Raw genomic sequence first — 15,929 nt, forward strand, 5'->3', positions numbered from 1 at the left:
TCGGACCTATCAATAAGCAAAAACTAGTTCTTATGTACCTGCTGCAGGGAGTCCAGAAAATTCCAAACCAACCTCTGCCCCAAAGAAAGAAATCATCTCAGGGAAGAGCAAAGGTTGCAAAGAAGTGACGGAGAGAGAGAAACATCTCTGCTAGTTTCAGGCCGCTGTGCAGGAGGAGCCCAGGAAGCAGATTAGGAGGAGCGGGCAGACAGGAGGAAGGCAGGAAGGCCCTAGATGGTTCGGCAGGACAGTTCATCTCGTCTGGCTGGGAGGCTGAGGGTCGGCCTTATCATTGCAGGGCCCTGATGGCTATGTCCCCTAAAGGACAGTGAGAAACGACTCAACATTGGGCGCGGGGACACCTCGCCAAATGTATCTAGAGAGAGAGATTCCTAGAACAAACCGTGTCCTTCCCTCTGCAGCTTCTCAAGGTGGGAGAGGTAGAGGGAACTCTGGCTTCACAGCTCTGACAGCGCCTGAAAACCCCTCCAGCTGTCAGACTCTGCCTCCTATTCTTGGGGCAGAATTTGTGCCACCCCAGGATGAAAGGGAGGGGAAGCCACAAAGTCAAGGCTGGGTAGTGGCTGAGAGGAAACCAAACCCAAGCCGGTGACTCTCCATGCAGTGCTCCTTGCTCACTGCACACTCTCCGGTCACCTCTGAGTCTGGGCAGGAGATGGCATCAGAGAGGGCTTGGGGTGGGGCCCAGAGCCCCCGCCACCCATCCTTGTGAATATGCTGTACTTAGGGGTGGCCCAGATCCTGTCCCTGGATCACAGAACACCCCAAGAGAGGGTGGCAAGACTGACACATAGGGAACTGAGAACAATCTGGAAATCCAGGGAAGTAAGAGGGAATCAGTGTGAACTGTGTGGTACGAGAGATGACCTGAAACCTGTTTCCAATGGAGCACCAAAACCCTTAAAGGCGCAAGGAGGGGGAAGGGGCTTGTCCCACCAGATATGAAAATATATTGTTACTGTGGCGAAAGCAAGAATTCCACAAGAGCTGGGGAGTGAAGAAGCTGAGAAGTCCAACGTAGTCTTCTTACCTGTAATACTCGCCAGGTAAATGGGACAGGTAAACGATTCCTTGGGAGCCATCCCTCTGGGCATCTGCAACAGAAATTTCCCTGCAGGAATAAAGGAAGAGGGAGAAAAAAAAAAAAAGTAATAAGGAAGGAATGCCTTCCTAGAGAGGGTTGTATGTTCAGCCCATCCACCCATCTATCCACCCTACATTCTTATTACAATGAAATTTAAAACCCTGCTTGGGGGAGTGGCGCCAGTCTTCTGCCCTTCGAGATGAGATGCCCCTATAGGTAATAAGGGAGCAAATTTTGGGGAAAAAATACAAAAATAGAGAGTCTAATAAACTGACAAGTCCAAGGTAACCATAGTTTCTTCCCTGCGCTTTCCTACTGAATTCACCTCCCCAGAGTCTTCTGGAATTTTCTCTCCCTTCCGCTACCTCACTCCCACCCCTAATCCAGGACCAGGACCTCACGCCCCAAACAGTTCTCAGCCCCTCAGCCCCTCTCTCTCCGGCATCCCACTCCGTCCCCCGCCCCGCCTGCTACCAGGGCCCTACCCACCCCCATACTCAGGGGCGCCCCCTGCCGCCCACCCGCAGCCGCTGCCGCCCCCTCCAGCCTCTGTCTCAGCCGGTCAGCACCGCGAGCCTGTCCTCCCTCCCACCTCCCCGCCATCAGGACTGACGCGTGGGCTCGGAGGGCCCCTCTCACCTGCCCTGCGCCCGAGTCAGGCGCGCGCCTTCCGAGTGCCCGAGCGCGCGGGTGGGGTCACCCTCGGAGCCTGTGCACCTGCCCGGCGCGCCCCTGCTCGGGCCGGGTCGGCGCGGGGCTGCGGGGCTGCGGGGCTCGGCGCGCGTTCTCTCCGCGGAGACCGCTCTTCTCCCAAGGCCGACCCTCCTTGCCCCCGTGTCTGTACATCCAACGGCGTGGGGCCCGCTGCGGGGCAGGGACCCCCGGGTCGCTGCAGGGAGCGACAGGCGCGCGGAAGCGGCTCAGGCGGAAGGGGCCGTAGGCCCTTCCCTTCACTGGTAAAGAAGAGCCCGCTCCCAGCGGCCCTCTTGGCGCAGTGGGCAGCGCGTCAGTCTCATAATCTGAAGGTCCTGAGTTCGAGCCTCAGAGAGGGCACGGCTGTTTTGCCGCGCTCCACGGCGGTGCGTGCAGAAAGACTTGCAGCGAGGGGGCTCGGAAGCCCTCCCGGTAGCGGGACGCCCGCGACGGAGGAACGCACGTCCCCCGCAGCAGGGAGCCCCCCGCAGCAGGAACGCAGGCCGGAGGAAGGCGCGCGGCGCCGCCGCCAAGAAGGAAAAGCCGTAAGTGAGAAAACGCGCCGTGTTGGCGCGACTGCGGGGAGATGGGCCGAGCGTCGCCGAGCGCTGCGCTTGCTTTTGCGGCAGCTGCGGAAGCGCTTCTCCGGGACCCCTTCCCTTTACCCCAACTTCTCTACTCGGAGCAAGACCGTGGCTCCACGTTCCTTTTGGCTGTCTCCAGAGGCTGTACCCTCGCTCCGCCCCAGAGCCGGCCGAGGAGTGGGGGGCAACCTGGGCGGGCAGCGCGGGCCCCCCACGTGGCCCAGGACGGCGAGGTGGGGCGCTGCCCTGGCGAGGCCTCGCTCTACGCACAGCTGTAGCTGAACGCTGCAAGTTTTGCTTATTCGGTTTACAGTAGCTTCCAATCACGTTGTGATTCAGTTTCCGATTCTTTGCAAGTATATTTCTTATTTTCCGAAATAGGGAAATTTCTGGGTTTTATTATTCATTTCTATCTTAATTGGTTGCGTTGTAGTCATAGCGATGTGGTTTGAAGTGGGGTTCCCGAACCAACGGTCAAAGAAGAATTCTTGAGAGGTTCTTGGTGCAAAAAGCTGAGGTTTTTTTTATAGCCCCGGAGCAGGACTCATGGGCAGAAAAGAGCTGCAGTGGGATTGTGAGCAGCAGTTGATGATCCACTTTGGAGTTGGCGGAGGTAAAGACAAAGGAAGTTTCCAAAAGGATTTTTCGTATGTTAAAGAAGACTTACAGGATCCTGGAGGCCCAGAGAGCGTCGAGCCAAGGTGTTTTTTCCCTCTGGCAAAGCATTGACAGTAAAACAGTTGGGAATTCCTGGAGGAACGTCTTACTCTGCCTGTCTCAAGTATTTGTCAATGGGCTACAAGTTATAAGGAAATTTAATTTTATCTACATTTCTTTTGCCTTTGTTCTTCACATCAATAAAATGTATTTTTTTTATTCTATATACGTTATATGTTTTTACTTCTTTTTAATTTTTAAAGTAAGCTGTACACCACGGAGGGGCTTGAACTCAACACCCTGAGATCAAGAATCACATGCTCTACCAACCAAGCCAGCCAGGCACCCTGGTCATAGAATATATTCTGTAAGAATTAAATCCTCTGAAGTGTATAGCTCAGTGTATGGTCGTGTTTTGTAAATGCTTTTTGTGTATGTGGGGAAAAAATACGTATTCTGTACTGGTTGTATGCATTGAACTATATGTTTCCTACTAATGTTCATCTGCTGTGTTCTTTTTTTAAATGTTATTTTTTTTGTCTGTTTCAACTGTTGGTTATTAATAGATTTGTCAATTTGTATATATTTTGAGCCTACATTAATAAATGCATAAAGCATAGAATTCTTGTACCTTGGGAATTGAACACTTACGAAGTGTTCACCTTTTTTGCAAATACTGCTTTTAATTTTACACTACATGTGGTCTAATAGTAATATAGTATCAGCTTGCTTTGATTTAGTGTGTAGAAGCATTTTTTTCTATGAGTTTCATACTTTCTGTATCCTTGTTTTAATGTCTCTTTTAGGGGCACCTGTGTGGCTCAGTCAGTTAAGCATCTCCCTTCAGATCGAGTCCTGCATCGGGCTCCTTCCTCAGCGAGAAGCCTGCTGATCCCCCTGCTTGTGCTCTCTGACAAAATCTTTAAATATATATATATCTTTTAAACACATATATTTGAGGTATTTTTAACCCAGTCATATAACCTCTATAGATTAATAGGAATATTTACTCTATTTATATTTAATATAATTTATTGGTATGTTTAGATTTAAATCTACCATTTTATTTTATTTTTAAAGATTTTATTTATTTATTTGACAGAGAGAGACAGCGAGAGAAGGAACACAAGCAGGGGGAGCAGGAGAGGGAGAAGCAGGCTTCCCGCTGAGCAGGGAGCCTGATGCAGGGCTTGATCCCAAGACCCTAGGATCAGGGCCTGAGCCAAAGGCAGACGCCTAACGACTGAGCTACCCAGGCGCCCCTGAATCTACTGCCTGCCAAACCTGTAAGGTTTCCCTTTTTGTTCTGCCTGTTTTTATTTAAATTCTAGTTAATTAAGGGGCACCTGGGTGGCTCAGTCAGTTAAGCGTCTGCCTTTGGCTGAGGTCATGATCCCACAGCTGAGGTCATGATCCCAGGGTCCTGGGATCGAGCCCCACATCGGGCTCCCTGCTAGGCAGGAAGGCTGCTTCTCCCTCTCCCACTTCCCCTGCTTGGGTTCCCTCTCTCACTGTGCCTCTCTCTGTCAAATAAATAAAATCTTTAAAAAAATATATTATGTTCCATTGTGCCAGCATTTTCCCTCTATCTGGAAACTGTACCCTTAATATTCTTTTAGTAATTAATCTGGAAATTCCAATGCTACTACTTGACTTATGAAGACTACTATTAACTGGGACTTTCACCTTTTTTTTTTTAAAGTAATCTCTACGCCCAACGTGGGGCTTGAACTCACAACCCTAAGAGATCAAGAGTGGTGTGCTCTGTGGACTAAGCCAGCCCAGCACCTGAGGACTTTTACCTTTTTTCCAGCAAAAAATTTTGGAATTCTTTTATCACTCCGGTTACTGCCGCCCCACTTACATGCTTTTTTCTTCTTTCAGTTCTCTCGGACACGTGCCTAAGGGTGGGACTGCTGGGTCCCATGCTAACTCTAGGTTGAACATTTTGAGCTACGAACTGTTTTTCAAAGCAGCTGCACCGTTTGGGGTTCCAATTTCTCCCCATCCTTACCAATACTTGCTGTTGTCTATTTTATTCCAGCCATCCTAGCAGGTGTGACGTGGTATTTCGTTGTGGATTTGATTTGCATTTTCCTCAGTGATGGTGAGCATCCCTTCCTGTGCTTACTGGCCATCTGTGTATCTTCTTTGGAGATATGTATATTCAAATCCTTCGCCCCTTGGACAATTGGTTTACTTTTCTCTTTACTGTTGAGTTATAAGGATTCTTTATATATTTTGGGTAGAAGTCCCTTACCAGACATAGGATTTGCAAATATCCTCTCCCCTTCTGTGGGTTGTCTGTCCCCTTTCTTGATGGTCTCCCCGAGGTGCTCATTTTTTATTCTGATAAACTTTATTTTTGGAGAAATAAACACTGCAGATGGAGTTAAAGCTCCCTTTTTGTCACTTTACGACCCAGTTTCTCTCCCTCCCTCGCTTCCCAGAGATTACCACTATTCTGAACTTGATCTTTGTAATTCCCTAGCTGTTGGTTTAATTGTGTAAAATACACATAACAGAACTTACACCATCTTAACCACCTTGAGGTACACCTGTACCTCAATGCTCAGTGGCATTGAGTACGCCCACGCTGCTGTGGCCCCATGACCACCATCTCCAGAATCCTTATCACCTTGCCAAAGTGAGACTCGGTCCCCATCAAACACTAACCTCCCATTTCTCTCTCTCCCTCAGCTCCCTGTAACCACCCTTCTGCTGTCTGTCTCTCTGAGTGATCGAAGGACCTCGTAGGAGTAGAATCACAGTATTTGTCCTTCTGTGACTGGCTCCTTTCACTTCCTACAAGGTCTTCAGGGTTCATCCCTGTTGCAGCAGGTATCAGAATTTCCTTCCTTTTAAAGGCTGAATCATACATTCCTTTGTGTGTGTGCATATTACAGATACATCACATTTTGCTTGTCCATTCATCTGTAAGTGGACACTTGTTATAAGTTTGTGTCTTGCCCAGTGGATGCTTCCACCTCATGGCCCTGCAATGCCCCAGGGCCTCCACCTTCTCACCTTGAGCTGGTAGGAGACCGAGAACCTGGAGGGGATGTCCCCTACTCCTTTAGCCTTGGTCCAGGAACGAGGCTCATTCCTCACTCATGATCCATCGGCAGGAACTAGGTACCTGACCGTATCTCGGTGCACAGGATGGCACACTTGGTCCCTGGCTTTGCGCCTCCTCCCAGGGACAACCCTAAGCTACCAACTTTAGCTGTCTCAGCTGTGCCAACACCAAGCAAAGAGGAGGCAGAATGGGCAAGGACAAGGAAGCAGGCCTCCATGGCTTGATTTCAGGAGCTGGGCTTTTTCTACCTCGAGAGGGCCAGACAGAATATCACAGAATGCCAGAATGAAAATCAGGCCTTCCAAAGACTCAAATAAAGCCAGATATCCTCAAGCAGCAGCTGAGAGAGAGAGAGAGAGAGAGAAAGTGCACGCGAGAGAGCGTGCACGAGCCCTTCCCCAGGATATGGTTAGACCAGCTCATGGAGTCTTAACCTGGGTCAGGAATGGAGTGTTGGTGGTCTACACTTACAAACAAAACCTAAGCCTGGTGTAAAATTCCTTCCTGAGGGGGATCTAAGCAATCCATCACGAGGAGTTTGTTCTTTGAAAAAACTGACCACATGATCAGGCCATTTTGGTTTTTGCTCTTCTATTTTGTTAATTATAAAGGCAAGTTTCCCCACCCAAACCCAGAAATCAGTGGTAAGAATACTAACAGAGGAAAAACCCCTACGCCGTATCATAAAAACCTGCGCACACAGGCGAGGCGTGTCCTGGGGGGAGGGAATGGACAGAGGCCCGGCCACCAAGGGTCAGGCAATGCTATTGGGGCCGCGGAGGCTGCCCTCCCCTCAGCCTGCCGGCCTCCTCTGGGTCTTCACCAGCAGGAACACGGCACGCAAACTTCAGTACAAGAGCTGGTAAACCGTGGCACTGTTCTCGGAGCCCGTGACCAGATACTGGTTGTCAGAAGACACATCACAACACAGGACATCCGTAGGCTCCTCTACCTACAGGGAAGGAGGCTAGAAGAGTGACCACAGGCAGGGGCCAGGCATGGGCCACAGATGAAGGCCTCACTTGGGGCTGTTTTAAGGGTAAGGACAGACCTAGGGCTCGGTCTGGAGACAACGGGGCAGGTCTCAGGGCTCACGGTGGAGCCTGTGAAGTCACAGAACCTTGAGTCCTCATTCCCCTGGATCTAGTAAATGGACCCAGATACCACCCCAGAGGTATTTTCTGGCAGGCCCACTGGGATCTGGGTCTGAGCTCCGAGAGCCTGGGTTTGCACATCCCTCCTCCCAATACCTGAAACAACCTTTGCAGAGAAGGTGCAGCTATGCAGTGGATCGCCTCGTCCAGTGCGGTCACAAAATAGCTCCCTGGCAAAGGAAAGGCAGGTGGGGAGGCCAGAGACCAAGCTTGCATTCCAGTCCCAGCTCCATTCCCAAGGTGACTAGGAAAAGAGCAGCTCTTCCTCTGGCTCAGCGTGCCCATCTATAAAAATCTGAGCCAAGGGCGCCTGGGTGGCTCAGATGGTTAAGCGTCTGCCTTCGGCTCAGGTCATGATCCTGGAGTCCCGGGATCGAGTCCCGCATCAGGCTCCCTGCTCGGCGGGGGGTCTGCTTCTCCCTCTGACCCTCTTCCCTCTCGTGCTCTCTGTCTCTCATTCTCTCTCTCTCAAATAAATAAATAAAATCTTAAAAAAAAAAAAAATCCGAGCCAAGAGCCCAACCATTCCCTCCCCTGGCTCTATCCTCCTGCCACACTCAGGATGGTGCTCAGTATCACTGCACAAAAGGACAATCAGATGGGGCTTCGTGCCTCAAAAGGACAATCAGATGGGGCTTTGTGCCTCAAAAGGACAATCAGATGGGGCTGCGTGCCTCTTCTGCCTGCCTGTGTCTCCAGGCTGCTCTTCTGTGTAAGAAGGCACCGTTACAGAGAGAGCCAGAGAGGAGAGGGACGGGGACAGAAGACAGGCAGGGTGCCAGGCCACAGAGGGAGAGGCAGCGGGGGGCAAGGCGGGCGGGGGTGCAGAGGTGAGAGCGGGAGGGACACAGACACCTGTGTCCCCACTTGGCCGGGCTTGGGGCTCAAGAGAGAGGAACAGAGCCTGGAACAAGGCTGGGCCCGACTCTGCAGAGCAGACATCCCGGGGTGGGACAGGACGCCTAGAGGGGTCGCCTGGCTTCCACTCACCACAGGAGGCAAACTGGAGGTTGTGGTGGTTGACATATTTATGAAGGACTGCCTTAAACTTCTCCCTGCGGTGCGTGTGGAGAATGATGATATTGCTTGTCCTCAGGCCGACTAGCACCCACTCCTCACTGGGGTCGTGGGTAATGCTGAGGATCTGTTGGGAAGGACCGGAGTCAGCGCTCCAAGCTGCCCACCCCGTCATTCAAGCCCTCTCGGCCCCCCACCACGGGGACCACCCTCAGCCCCCTGGTGGCTGCCCAGACACCTCTGGCCGTAATTCGTGCTGCTGCAGCCTCTGGTAGCACCTCAGGTCCCAGGAATATAGTCTGGTGTCTTCTCCTCCTGTCCAGAACTTACTGCCTGCGATGTCCACACAGCGGGACCCATATTCGGGGACCTCATGCTTCCTGGCGGGAAAAGAACTCAGAGGTTCACGCGCTGGCTAACCACCGGGACGTTTCGGGCCCAGGAAGCCCCCAGTAGTCCCCCACATCTCTTCTCCACACGGACTCACCTAGTCCTACTGCACAGAGGCGCAAGAGAGGTCCAGAAAGGCACACAAGCCTTCCCAAAGGCCTCACTGTCCAGCCCTCCCCTGGGTCGTACCTGATCAAGATTTGGTTCTGCAAATCCCAAATCTCGACAAATCCTTTGAAACAAGCCAAGCAGATCTGGGCATTGGAGGAGAGCGCCAGGGAATAGCACATGGGGCCCGTGGAGGCCAGCTGTGCCCCGACACGGGGTGTGGGTGCCAGATCCCACAGCGTCAGGTTCCGGGACAGAGCCCCAGTGATGAGGCGCTGCCCGTCGGGGAACAGCTTGCAGGCAAGGACGCAGTTCTGATGGTCCTGCAGGAACAGTTCCCACCCTCACATCACCTGCTTGAGGCCCGGGCTCCGAGTCCCACGACAGAGGTCACGTTGGGGTTCCCCCAGCCCTCCCCGAACACCCCCCCACACCTGCAAGTCCAGCCGGGCCTGCGGGGCCTTGTTGCAGGCATGCAGAGCGCTCTCATCCCAGACCTTAATGTAGCCGTGGCCACACGTGTACACGTGGTGAGTCGAGCCGCTGATGGCAACAGCATGGACTTTCTTTCCATGGCGGAGCCTGCCAACCTTCCAGCACCTCCAGGGGACCCTCTGCCTGACCACGGCTTCATCCGGAACTGGCGGCTGCAGAGAGAAGAAAGCGGGTGCCCATCGTCCACGGGTGACCGCCCGCCCGGTCCTCTAACTGAATTCCTAACTCTTCACCCAACGTCCTGAGACAACGCTGCTCGCCAGCAGTAAGAGCAGCGCCCGGCTCAGAGTGCCGCCCCCGCCCCGGACACAGCTCTAGAAGAGGTGACACCGTGAGCCGAAGGCCCTGCACGGTGGCGGTGAGAGCCGGGAGCCGAGTTCCAAGGAAGCAGGGAGCTGCAGGACAGCCACCCCCTATGGGAGAGAGAGGGACACACTGCATGCCCTCCCCTTTCCTTACTTTGGGGGGTAGCGGGGAAGGCAAAGATCCCAAGTGCAGAAACAATAGGACACTTACCATTGCCCCGAGGAACGACCAGACCTCTTCCCTAGGCGCAGGCAAAGGGCAAGGCCGGCCTGCAAGGAAAGATCAATGCCCACCCGCTCACAGAGAGGGAGGCCGACAGCAACAGAACCGCAGGATTCAAGGGGAAGGCTGCTTTCCCCGACACCAGGCCTCACGCCTTGTCCCCCATCCGAGGCCCAGCCTTGGGTTGCCACTTTCCCTGCCCACGCGTCCCAGCTGGGACTTACCAAACTCGGGTCCTGGCAGGAAGCTATGACACATGGACAGGAGCAGGGGTGGGAGCGGGGCGAGTGGGGAGATTCAGTGTGATCTGGAGAGCTCTGTGCTAGGATCCCCTCTCCCAGAGAGAGCTCCCCCCTCCCACCACCAGTCTGGTTCAAGGGAGACCTACCTGGGGCCCAGCTCTGCTGTCGCTTGTGGCTCCTCCTGGGGGAAACAACTGGCCTGGAGCTCAGATCTGCCTAGAGTCTGGAGGACCCACTGCTGCAGGGTCCCAGCGCTCATCTCCTGATAAACTAGGCCATGCTATGTCGGGGAACCCGGGGGCTGCTGGGACATCCCATACACCCCCTCCGGTTGGGACTATGCTTGATGCTCATGCTGGGAGGAAATGCCAGAGCTTTCTGGCACGTTCCTCCTCTCCTCTGGTTCATCATAAATACGGAGTATACTAAACAAAGCCTCTTCCTTCTCTCTACTCATGTTCTCACATCAGTGACGACCCTGAGCCACCCGGTTCTAGGGCTGGAGAACGGAGCCCATCAAACTGCGCCTGGTCAACCAATTCATCCTAAGCCCCTGCAGCAGGAGAAAACAGATGCAGATACACAGATGTGCACTGTTTAGGATCTATTTGCACGGGTCTGAGAACACCTCTGTTGGCGAGAGGATTCAAAAGATTGGTTGCTGACCAATGTTTATCCTAAATGTTGGCAGTGAGGGTGTTAAGGGTAAAAGTGTCGCACAGACGTTTTGAGATGTTAGTAGCAGGTGTTATGTTTTTCCTTCCAGACATACAGAGGGCATTTCCAGTCCTACAAAATCAAAGTCCCCCTCTAGTCCAGCAGTACACCTCTCCACTGAGGACTCATCCCCAGTGTGAACAAGGGGCAACGGGAAACCACACACACGTCACAGGCTCTTTCCCTGCCTTGGGGGCGCAGCGTGGAAGAACCCAGAGGCGTCATGCGAACACGAGGTTCCGTTTGGATGGAGCAAGGTCCCGCCATGACAAGAGACAGTGGCTGGTAGGGATATTCGTCTCTCCTATGGGGCAATTCTGAGAACTGGATGCAATCACGTGTGTAGAAGACACAGAATTAGGTAAGGCTAGCGGTCAGCCCCTCCATCTGTGGACTGTGCCGGGGACCAGAGCTTTGAGGATGAAAGGCAGACCACGTGCCTTCTTCCTCCAGGCCTCCCAACAGGTAGCCCCAGAACGGGCCTGGGGAGACCCAGCGTTCCCCAACAGAGCACAGGTCAGGGTCAAAACGAGGGTGGGGCTGGGGCGGTGATCTTCCTGCGGGGAACCCATGACTTGATGACCAAGCTCCAATCCTCGGCTCTGAGACCCCCACCCTCCCCACACGCCCCGGCTGTCACCCCAGAAACGATGCGGGGGCAGCTGTATCGTCAGATTCTACTACTCTGGGCACCTCGAGCTCTCGCTCGGCGTCTGGCCTTGAACCCAACACTTGACTTAGCTGATCCCACTGCACCCTCCCGACTGTGAGCCCCATTTTACAGATTTTAACAACCGAAGCTCAGGTGAGCAAATAACTAGAAAGCACAGGGAAAAAGTTCAAATCCCCCCCCCTTTCCCAGATCCAGCTCTGAAGAGTCTCCTTTCCTACCTCCCCATGAGGAGAAAGACAAACACCCACTGTAGGTACAAAGGCGTTTGCCCTCCGACCTAACACTTAAGTCCAGGCAACATGATGTTCCAGCCCGAGCGCCATCTGTGACAGCAGATGATTGGACAAATCCCGTGGCCGCAGGAAGGGACTGGGGAAACGTTATAGGAGGTGACGGTGGAATACGACGCAGCTGTTAAAAATAACAAGAACACGGGGCGCCTGGGTGGCTCAGTCGTTAAGCGTCTGCCTTCGGCTCAGGTCATGATCCCAGGGTCCTGGGGACGAGCCCCGCATCGGGGTCCCTGCTCGGCGGGAAGCCTGCTTCTCCTTCTCCCACTCCCCCTGCTTGTGTTCCCTCTCTCACTGTGTCTCTTTCTCTGTCAAAATAAATAAATAAAATATTTTAAAAAATAATAATAACAAGGACACATCTTCGAGGACCAGGAAAATTCCAAGGTGTGAATGAGGGGAGGGGTGGATCCAAGGTCCAGAACCAAGTGCATAATATGCTGCTTTGGTGTAAAAGGAGGGTGGCAATTAGAACCTATCTTTGCATATGTTTGTATGCACATAATAAAGTAGGACGACGAGTTGCCTTTGGGAATGCAAACTGACATACCAGCAAGACTAAGGGAGAAAGATCTGCCTCTGCCTAATTTGGGATAGTTTCTGCACAGGTGTGGCTCTTTGAACCCCAATTTAAAATTGCTAGACCCTGAGTCTTTTTCTTAACCAAATCCTTCTTTTTCATCTTCCCCAAAATGATAATTTGGGGTCCTCGTGACGCTTAGTTGCTTAAATAATTGAACAAATTCACCCCCACATGCATCAGGCTCCTTTAAGTGGGCCACCTGGGCTGGCCCAGCCCTGTGGAGGGGGCACCCAGAGCACACACACACCCTAACCAGTGGGATGAGGATGGGCAGGGAGGGCCGGGCAAGCTGCCCTCGGGTAAGGCTCAAAGGCCGTGAGGCCATTGAGGCAGGATCTCACAGATGAAGATTTCACCCTAAGAGTAAGACAAGGCTTTCTAGAAAGAGCAGAAGGAAGACTCAATATCACTGAACCCCCTCTGCTCTCTCCCGAGAGCTGGAAATGCAGAGACCCCTCCCCTTAGCAGGCAACTCTTGTGCAAGCTTCAGTACAAAATGCTAGTGCTGGGGGGAGGGGGGCCATTCTGCCAGCAAGGCGGGCCCTCACCAATCCCCCCATGGCAGGAAATTCACCCCTGAAGACAGAAGCTCAAAACCCGGAGAAGGGAAGGCAGCAGAACTGAAATCTAACCCGCGCCGCCACCCTCCCTCCCTCCCTCCCACACCCAGGCACTGCCCCCTCCCCTGCAGGACTGCTATTTTTAAACCTTAGCCTAACTGATAAACTGATAATCAAGCCCTGGGTCAGAACCCCCAGCGTGGCCACCACCTGCCTTTTCCAATTAGCTTCCCCCTCCGCCCGTGCCCTTGGGAGAGGGCTGGGATGGGGGTCTGCCAAGGAAAGTCATAGGCAGGAGGCAAGATGGAGTGAGAAAGTTTTAAGGGGTAAGTCTTTGGATGGGGTTATGGCCGCCCCACAAGAGCCAATGTTTGTGCAGAGACTCAAGCTGGCTGAGCTGTCCCCAAGAGCGGGTGCAGATTCTCATCTCCGGGTGCATCCCCTTAGGGTGAAGGCTGGCTTGGGCTGAGGCCACTATGGGCTACTATGGCAGGGGAGGGGACCCCACCTCCGCCCTGGCTCTGTGACCTTTTGTCGTTCACCAGTGTCTCTGAAAGGGAAGACCAGGGAGACCTTTCTTCTCGGTGGCGGTTCTCAAATCTGAGCACTCATCAGAATCCCCTGGAGTGCAGGGCCCACTGCAGACACCCTGATTCTGTAGGCGTGGGGTGGGGACCCAGACTGTGTTTCTAACAAGCTCTGGGCGCCACATCTGAGAACCATGGCCAGCCCCTCTGTCTGGTGGTCCCCTTCTCTAGGAGTGATCGGGAGGTGAAGCGGGATCCTCTCCTGCTCCTCTCCCCCCGCCCCACGGACCCCCTGCCTCTGGCCCACACCTCCCACTGAACACAATCTCTCTTTTACTCAGGTTCCGTTCTTCCTTCCTTCGAAGCAGAAGTCCTGAAATGGCCGCTGCATACGGAGAAATCTTTTACTGCCCCGACCTCTAATCTCCAAAGCTCTGTCTCTCCCTGTCTCTCTTTCCCTATCATTTATGCACCCCTCGTCCTCAAAACTTTTATGGTTGCCTGTGTCCTTCCAGATAATGCCTGGCATTATCCTTGGCCCGGTATTTAAGATCTATCCCCTGCCCGGCCCGGCCTGTTCTCACTTTTCCCCTGATTGTACCTTAACCCAACCCCCAAAGACCTTGACTGTACCTTTCCACCCTCACGCTTCTCTCATGCTGTTCTCTCATCCAGGAATGCTGTTCCCTGTCCATTCACATATCACATTTATACCTCCCACCCCCGTACTCCGAACACGTTGCCAAGTCCTTGGGGAACTCCAATTTGCGAGGGAGGGACAGAGGGGTATTGACAGAATTCCCCAGCTGACCCATGATCCATTTTTGGTGCATTAATCCCTTTTCTGATTCTCACAGGAAACCTAACAGTGAGGCAGGGATTTTATCCCCAGTTTGGAAATACAAGAATTAATTCGGGGCATCAGAGCCTCATGGAGACCTATCCAGGATCTCACTGAATAGTTGAGAAGAGCTAGAGTCCAAAGCCAGGCCTATGTGATTTTTAAAAATCGTTTATGAGGGAGCTGTATTGAGTCATAGGGGTTCTTTCTCTGTTCTGCCTCCGAATCCTTTGGCCAAACATGTGCACCCCCTGTGGCCTTTTAGCTCTCCTAATGGTGTCTGTAGATGAACAGAAGTTCTTAATTTCAATTCAGTCCATCTTATCTAGTCTTCTAAGGTTAGCCTTTTTTTTTTTTTTTTGAGTCTTATTTAGGAAATATTTCCTGCCCTCAATATCATGATGATATGCTCCCTTGTTTTATTCTAGGAGGTTCTCTATTTTACCCTCCACATCTAAATCTTTTAAGTTTAGGAACTTGGCAATATATAGAAAGGGTTGCAAGGAACACAGAGGGTCCAGGACACAAGCCTGGGCCTCGCAAGGGGCGGGCAGCCAGCCCAGCAGTGAGGAGCCCAACCCTTCCGTCAAACTGTGCTGATTTGAATCCCAGGCCTGCCATTTCCAGGCAGCTTTGACAAGTTGCCAGCCGGTGCCTCAGTTTTCTCCTCTGTAAAATAGGGGAGAGGACAAGATGACATCCTTCCTAAAGCTGGGGTCAGACCCAGAGGTTAATCTTGACGAGGCCAGGTTTCAAGTAAATGCCCAGTAAGGGTGAGCAATTCTTAGGGGTCTGAGGAAAAGGAAAGAAAAAGAGGTTAGAGAGGCTGGTGGGAGGACCCCTGTGCAGGGAGTTGCCAGAAGGGGCACAGGGCCTGGATCATAATAGGCTGCATTGCAGGGCACTGGACGTGCATTTCTGGGTTATCACTGTCTATTTTCAGCTGCCCCAGGAGGGAAGTTACGTTTAAGGAAAACGAGGTTCAGAGAGCTTAAGTAACTTGCTCAAGATCACACAGCAACGAAGGGCTGGAGTTGGGGTTTGAGGCCAGGTTCACATAATCCCACACGGCGCTCTTGCAGGCTGCAGGGAGATGGAGAATGCCAGGAACAGGGAGCCAGCTGACTTCAGCAGCCTGGAGAGGGTGGTTCTGTGCATTCTTCGGCCAGGCCCTGGAATGCTAAGATTTGAGTTGTCAGACATTGAGAAGAACACAAGTGGGGGTACAAAGTACTCAACTGAGACATCTGAACAAAAGAAATGGGGCAGCCTCTGAGGGGTGCTGTATCAAGGACAGTAGTCCTCAAGCTCAGGCGCAAGTTTAAGTACCCTGGGTGCACACCAGTGCTCAGGCATCTCTGCCCTCCCCATTCCTATTAGCAGGGCTGCGGCCTGAGCATCAAGATGTTTCAGAGCTCCCCCTGGGATTCCAATGTGAGCTAAGGTTGGAAACCACTCAAGTGGAGGGTTTTGCAGAGAAGGGAAACAGGACCATAGTGTTCTGAGAGGGTAGAGGGAAGCCGGTGGGGGATAATCAAGAGGCTGGGGAGGGAGGGACAAAAGTGACAAAGGAAGACCCCTGTGGTCTTGGGAATGGTTGAGGTCAAGGGCACAGAAGGAGTTTAGCTTAAGGTGGAAAGGGGAAATGACCCCAAAAGGGATTTATAACCTATATGGGGAAAAGCC

General features: G+C 52.7%; 1 protein-coding gene and 1 non-coding gene across 2 annotated transcripts; one reads left to right on the forward strand and one right to left on the reverse strand.

The window, feature by feature from the left end:
• Positions 1-2,085: 2,085 nt before the first annotated feature.
• TRNAM-CAU lies at positions 2,086-2,158 on the forward strand. Its single transcript has one exon. It is a non-coding gene; the product is annotated as a tRNA-Met (tRNA).
• A 4,730-nt stretch (positions 2,159-6,888) lies between these two features.
• On the reverse strand, positions 6,889-10,509 carry TLE7 (TLE family member 7). Its single transcript, XM_035025318.1, is given in 9 exon segments — positions 6,889-7,070; positions 7,369-7,442; positions 8,263-8,416; positions 8,528-8,669; positions 8,869-9,110; positions 9,222-9,434; positions 9,799-9,857; positions 10,035-10,057; positions 10,199-10,509. Coding segments are annotated over 9 exon segments (1,323 nt in total). The 3' UTR covers positions 6,889-6,965.
• Positions 10,510-15,929: the final 5,420 nt, after the last annotated feature.

The sequence above is a fragment of the Mirounga leonina genome, unplaced genomic scaffold (assembly GCF_011800145.1).
Source record: "Mirounga leonina isolate KUSES-001 unplaced genomic scaffold, KU_Mleo_1.0 Mir_180, whole genome shotgun sequence".
Taxonomy (NCBI): Eukaryota; Metazoa; Chordata; class Mammalia; order Carnivora; family Phocidae; genus Mirounga; species Mirounga leonina.